Raw genomic sequence first — 7,549 nt, forward strand, 5'->3', positions numbered from 1 at the left:
AAGGTTATAGACAGATTTTCTAACATATGATAGAAAATTAATAAAAGAGCTATGATTAATATAGGCTTCTCAGCATTGATCGGGGGCCACTAATTCCCTAGGGCCCTAAGCGGCTGCTTACCTGGCTTATTGGTTAAGTGCATCCCTGGTTCACACAAAAATAAAAACCCTGTCATCATTTAATTATTCATTACTTGTTTCAACCTTGATGAGTTTCTTTCTTCTGTTGAACATGTTAGATAATGTTGGAAACATGTAACCATTGACTTCTATGGTATTTGTTTTTTTATTATGGACGTCAATGGTTCATCTTTCTTAAAATATCTTCTTTTGTGTCCCAACAGATTACAAACAAGTTTGGAATCACTCGAGGGTGAGTAAATTGTAAATAAAGTTTCATATTTGTGTGAACTATCCCTTTAAACACCAGGCTGAAACCTGCATGAACCCAAAACTGCATTAAATTAAATTAATGAAACTATTTTTAGATCAAATTGACACTCCTATGTATGCAGAAACATGACGCTGAATTAATAAATAATGAGCAAGTTTTCATAGTGTCACATATGTAATACGCTGTACGAATAAATGAGCGCATGCTTGTTTTCCTCATCTAAATGCTCATCTGTATTCTAAGTTTTTTTCACTGGAGAAATAAACATCTTCTGTAAATTCCCGCATTAGAGCATCAAAAGTCGCTAATCGCTTCTCTGTGATACTGAACTGAGTCGATTCGCTTCAAACCGGTTTGACTGACGGAATATGAATGGGGACTCGTTTGCATTAGTGGGTGTGCGCGCATGCATGACTAAGGGAGGGTTTACAGGTGTGAATGGGGGAGTCGGAGGCCCTCGAGATAAATAACAGACCCAAACATAGGCACAGATAGAAGTTCCGTGTGATGGAGATGTTCTGATGGTGTTTTTTGGGATACGAAAACTTACCTCAGTCGAGCTGTTTTGGAGTTTGCTGGCCAGCGGAATGACGAGTCAACTGTTCGGGTGAGCAAATGATTCACGAATCATATTATGGATGATACGTTCGCTTGTTTTTTTTATCTGCTCAGGCCTTTCATTATATATATACTTAATTTTCTTATTTTCATCTGCAGGTTCTTGATGTTTGCTATGATTATTTGTCAAGCTGTTTCATTAGAATCAGGTAAGCGTCGAATCTTTGTTTATCCGTGCCTGACTAGATTTCCTTCGCTTTTTTCCTAATATGAATTTGTATTTCCTCTCAGGATGTGAGGGGTCAGAATGTGTGAAAGCTGGGGTTTCTGGAAAGCCAAAGCAATACGCTGAATTCCTGAATAAATTCAACGAAATGAACACGCAAACGCCGCAACGTCAACACCGCAACGCCGATGCAGTGTTACCGTTCGTTGGACTAACCGGAGGTGAGAATGTCATTACCGCAATGCTATACGTACACACGGATGTTAAAATATTGCATAAACAAGTAGTTTCACCTCAGATATGTCTACTTAATTTGCTAAATAATTTGTGATAAACTCCAAGCTCCTCACTGAAATAAACGTGAAGTTAAAACAGCTTGTATAACTTAAAAATAAGTCTAATTAATATCTAATAAGTCAGTCAGTCAGTCTTTATTCAATTCCCCAAGGCAATTTGGTTGAAGCATACAAGCATGTCACACATAATACACAAAAGCACATTATACAATACAAATTCTACCCTAAATTTAAAAACTTTACATCTGAGAGGATAAATGAAAATTTACTAATTTGTTTTACTTATAGGAGTTCTCTAATAAGTTAAAATAAGTTAATAAGTTAAAATAAATATGTTGTCATCATGACTTATTGAGCTCAAGTTTTTACAATGCAGCCCCAAAGTAACCTAGCTGACTGTAAATTAAAGACCATTCATTCATACATTTTCTAAAGCTTTCTATGTATATACAATCACTTTTGTAAATTTAGTTTCTCACCTTTGACCCCCATGTACATATAATAGTGTGTTTATCTTAAGTTATGATAAGTTATTGGGAGAAACCATCTCTTCACTACCGCAATGCTATATAGACACTTACACATATATAGAAAATGTTGCATAAACAAGTGATTTTCCCACAGAAAGTTCTAGTAAATTTGTTAATTACTTTGTGTTAAACTACAAGCTGCACACTGAAAACTGTTATGTACAACTAGCCTAGTATTTTCTTGCTAAACATAAAATTACATTAACATTTTTATTACTAGGCAAAAAAGTGAACATCCTAAATCATTTTTACCGCGATTTTAAGAAGACACCCACTAAAATGTAATTCAGTGTAAAAGAAGCATATTCAGTCACATTTAGATAATATTAAAAAAGAATCAGCAGTAAAAAATGACATAGTTTACTTATCTTTTAAGATAAATCAAATAACTTTGTAAGTCAATATTGTAGTTGTGGGTTTTGTATTAAGTCATGATAGCTTCTAGGGGGCGAAAGTCCAAGTTGTAAATAAAATAAAGATAAGTCTACTTCACTTAACCAAACGAACCAACTATTAATTTATTTTTATACGTTTAATTTAACTTGCAGTTGTTTGTGCAATGAATGAGTTATTTTTTACCCAAATGTTTTCAGTGTAGTCATGCTCTGAGTAAAATGATTCTATTTTTAGATATGTAAATATATTTAGATTATAAATTATATACATTTCAAATGTTTATATATATATATATATATATATATATATATATATATATATATATATATATATATATATATATATATACAGGTTGAAAATGAAGACGTGCACAGATATAATATATAAATAAACAGATATATTTATTAAAATAATATTTTCATCACCAAACATATTTAGAAATTGAAAGATAATACAATTTAAGCAAAATATTGCAAAAAAAATTACAACCTACAAAATTTCATCTAAATTCTTACATTTTTTTATGCTTATTGATTTTTCCTCTTTTAAAATTTGTATTTAATATTTTGCTTTAACTTATAAATTTGGGTGTACTAGTTTTTGGACTGTTATCGTAACATATTTTGTTAGATTAGCTCCAGATTTGGTTTCAGTACTGACTAATCTAATGTACATGCTCAAATATAATATTGTATAGCTTTCTATAAAATATGAATTTAAAAGAGAGATTTGTGAGGGGTGTACTTATGTGCTGAGCATATATAAGTACATAAAATATATATATATATATATATATATATATATATATATATATATATATATATATATATATATATATATATATATATATATATATATATATATATATATATATTTGTATTTTAAAAATATAGCATCTTTTTATTTTGTAGTTTAATTGCACACCACCATGAACCACACTTACAAACACAAATCAGCAATCACATTTGAGCATTTAGGCCAAACTGAAATGGATTTCTCCATTTATTAATGGGAATTCCAGTGTTATCAAGCGTTACGGCCTGCACAGTGTCTGTGGATAACTCGTGTTGTGTTGGGAAACAGATGTTGGTAGCAGCTGTTGAGATTACACGCCATAAATTTAGCAAAGAAGGGGCTGCTGTTTTGCGTTTGCAACCTTGTGTAATATCTTTATTTCTGCTGTCTCTCGTTTCAGTTGCCAAACAAAGCCGTACCTGCTGCAAGAATGGGGGAACATGCATTTTGGGAAGTTTCTGCGCCTGTCCGAAGTACTTCACCGGCAGGAGCTGTGAATACGATGAACGCCTCAGGTCAGAGATAATGCAGAGATTAAGCCCTGCAGCATTATTGTGGTCACACAGGGTTTGTAAATGTCCGCATTTCCGTGTTTTCACAGGGATTGTGGTGTTATTCCACACGGAGAATGGGTTCAGAAAGGATGCTCATACTGCAGATGTGGATATGGACTTTTGCATTGCTTCCCACATGTTTTCAGCAAAGACTGTGGTGAGTTTACTGATGCACATTATATTACATTGGGGAACGCTGATAACATGAGGCCAGACACACTTAAAGGAACACTACGCTTTTATAAATTTTTTTGAGTGTATGGGCATTTTCCCCTAGAGTTAAACAATTTTCAACCATTTATTTAATCTTCAGGTCTGGCGGAAGCACTTTGAGCTTAGCTTAGCATAGTTCATTGAATCGGATTAGACCATTAGCATCTCACTCAAAATGTTTAAAAAATGCACTAATTTTTGCAGTGTATTTTTACACATTTTGAGCAGTGCATTTTTTTAAACATTTTGAGTGCGACGCTAATGGTCTAATCTGATTCAGTGAACTATGCTAAGCTAAAAGTTCAGATTCAATGATTTATGTTAAGTTAAATGTGCTCCTGCGAGACCCAAAAATTGTCTGAATGAGTTAAAAAAAAAAGGTAAAACTGTCAACCATTCATTTCATCTCCATGTCTGGTGGGAGCACTTTTAGCTTAGCTTAGCATAGATCATTGAATCGGATTAGACCATTAGCATCTTACTCAAAATATTAAAAAATGCACTGCTTCTCACATGTTTTTAGCCAAGACTGGTGAGTTTACTCATGCACATTATGTTACGGTGGGGAATGCTGATAACATGAGGCCAGGCACACTTAAAGGAACACTACACTTTTTAAATATAGGCTTATTTTACACCTCTCCTAGAGTAGACTTGAGTTTTACCATTTTTTTTTAATCTATTTAGTCGATCTCTAGACTGTCGGGGACTCACTTAGCTTAGCATAGATCATTGAATCGGATTAGACCATTAGCATCTCACTCAAAATATTTAAAAAATGCACTGCTTCCCACATGTTTTCAGCAAAGACTGTGGTGAGTTTACTGACGCACATTAAATTACAGTGGGGAACTCTGATAACATGAGGCCAGACACACTTAAAGGAACACTACACTTTTTAAATTAATTTGAATTCATTTTACGTCTCTCCTAGAGTTAAACAGTAGCGTTTTACCATTTATGAATACATTTAGTCGATCTCCGGATCTGCCGAGGACACTTTTAGCTTAGCTTAGCATAGATCATTGAATCAGATTAGACCATTAGCATCTCGCCTGAAAAAAAAAAGTTTTGTGAATTTTCCCATTTTAAAACCTGACTCTTCTGTAGTTACATACTAAGACTGACTGAATATGAAAAATTACTATTTTCTAAGTTAATGTAGCTAGCAATTATACGCCCATTCCAGTCAAATAAAAGCTGTGCAATAATAGTAATAATATCCGTGGCTGCAGAAGGCACAATGATATTACACAGTGACTAAAAATAGTCCCCAACAAGTAAACAGTCCTCCATAATGTAATTTAAATTATCGAAATGCATTTCTCAACATTTGAAGTGGATCAAAATAGGTCATCGAAGTTGTGCTAAAACTATTCAACACCTACTCTTGTCTTCAGACATTAAAAAAAACATCAAATGTTGACTAATATATATATATAGATAGATAGATAGATAGATAGATAGATAGATAGATAGATAGATAGATAGATAGATAGATAGATATTTTACAAAAACTATTTTTATTTGAGCGAGATGCTAATGGTCTAATCCGATTCAATGATTTATGCTAAGCTAAAAGTGCTCCCACTAGACCCAAAGATCAGCTAAATCAATTAAAAAACGGTTTAACTTTACTGTTTAACTCTAGCAGAGCTGTAAAATTAGCCTATTTCCGAAAAAAGTAGAGTGTTCCTTTAATATCCATCAGTCTGCTGTAACCGGTTTACTTAGAAATGCACAACAATAGAGGGCCAGCAGTTGTTCTCACCTCTAATGCTGCGCTAATAGTGCTGTGAATCACTGACTAGCGCTTGATTCAAACTGACGGAGAGCAGATGATTATTCAGACCGTCTGTTTCTTGTTTGAGATGCTGTTTCTTCAGATGACGCTTGTGTATGCGTTTATATTTATCTTTTTTTTCCCTTATTTTCTTTCAGATGACTCTCAGGAAGTTCGGTGGCACCGGTCGGGCTCCCTCAGAACACTGTCGTCTACAATTGTCATGTTCGCTGCTTTTATTTTACACCGTCTGCTGTAAACGACTTTCCTAAAGGGATAGTTCATGCAAACAAAAAAAATAAATGGCCTCCCTTGTTGAACTCAAAAGAAGATATTTTGAAAAATGCTGGCACTTGACTTCCATAGTAGGGAGAAATTACTATTGAAGTCAACCAGCATTTTTCTTTTGTGTTCAACAGAAAAAGCAGCTCTGAAATAGATTTTAAACCATTGACGGATGAGTAAATGAATGTTCATTTTCGTGTGAACTATCCCTTTAACAGCAGAGCGAACAAAAAGAGGTTTTATTTTAATTTTTTCTGTCTGACAGATTCGGGCAGCATTTATTGGTGGCACTGAAATGTGTTTTTGCTTCCAGTGGAAGTCTAACTAGCTGCGTTAAGAGCTGTTTAGTGAAGGAACATGTATATAGGATTTATATTGAAAATATATTGTGTGTGTGTGTGTGTCAGTGCGCCGCCGAGCCAAATGAATTCTGTCCTTTTCTATGTCTCCGCATGAATTTATTGTACCAGAGAGAGTGCGCCGGCTAAAAGCAAAGCATTTTCATCGTCTGTATCTGCAAATACACGTGTTTTATCTGAATACATGTCATCTTAACAGTGAGCTGTGGGTTTTGTTTTTAAACTCCAGTTCTCGCTGTTCAAATGTCCTTATTCGCGCTCCACAACTTTCATTTGCTGTGCCTGTTAATGGAGAAGGAGTCAGATAATGCAGAGATAGCCTGTGATTTGTTGACCTTTCGGCTATTTTCTCTTATCTTATATAAACAAGTCGTCCATTCGGCCAATCAATCTGGGTGGCTGGAGCGACCGTCTTGACCTTCTTGATGTACTGTAACGCTCCGTATGATTGAGCGAATTAATTTGTCTCATCCAATTAAAGCTCACATCAATAGCCCAGATGACTGACTGTTTACTGACTTCAATTAGGCAGTTTATCGTGGAAGCTGAAGATTAGATTGAATCTCAGGCGATAATAAGCTGTGACATCCAAACAAGACCTTTATAAGATTCAGGAGCAAACATTACTTTGCTGAAATAAATAATTAGAAACTCATTTTGGGCATTGTAACATTTGATTTATATGCTGATGACATTAATTCAAGTTTACAGATTGTCTAGATAGATAGATAGATAGATAGATAGATAGATAGATAGATAGACAGATAATTTATTTATTATTAATATATATGTGGGTTTATAATATAGAGAAGTACATATGCCTGTATATGGGGCTATATATATGTATATACATTTGAGGTCAGAATTATTAGCCCCCCCTTTGAATTTATTTTTCTTTTTTTAATATTTCCCAAATTATGTTTAAGGGAGCAAGGAAATTTCCACAGTATGATAATATTTTTTCTTCTGGAGAAAGTCTTATTTGTTTTATTTTGGCTGTAATAAAAGCAGTTTTTAAATAAAATAAAAAAACACTTTAAGGTCAATATTATTAGCCCCTTTAAGTTAATTTTTTCCCGATAGTCTACAGAAGTTAGTTAACCTAATTAACCTAGTTAAGCTTTTAAATGTCACTTTAAGCTGTATAGAAGTGTCTTAAA

At 33.8% G+C, this 7,549-nt stretch overlaps 1 protein-coding gene across 1 annotated transcript; it reads left to right on the forward strand.

Annotated features, from left to right (window-relative positions):
- The first annotated feature begins 844 nt into the window (after window positions 1–844).
- Window positions 845–7,145, forward strand: tdgf1 (teratocarcinoma-derived growth factor 1). Its single transcript, XM_056467043.1, has 6 exons — window positions 845–1,001; window positions 1,112–1,161; window positions 1,244–1,399; window positions 3,596–3,710; window positions 3,797–3,906; window positions 5,904–7,145. The coding sequence occupies exons 1-6, from the start codon at window positions 916–918 to the stop codon at window positions 6,002–6,004; spliced, it is 618 nt and encodes a 205-aa protein (XP_056323018.1). The 5' UTR covers window positions 845–915; the 3' UTR covers window positions 6,005–7,145.
- Window positions 7,146–7,549: the final 404 nt, after the last annotated feature.

The sequence above is a fragment of the Danio aesculapii genome, chromosome 10 (assembly GCF_903798145.1).
Source record: "Danio aesculapii chromosome 10, fDanAes4.1, whole genome shotgun sequence".
Taxonomy (NCBI): Eukaryota; Metazoa; Chordata; class Actinopteri; order Cypriniformes; family Danionidae; genus Danio; species Danio aesculapii.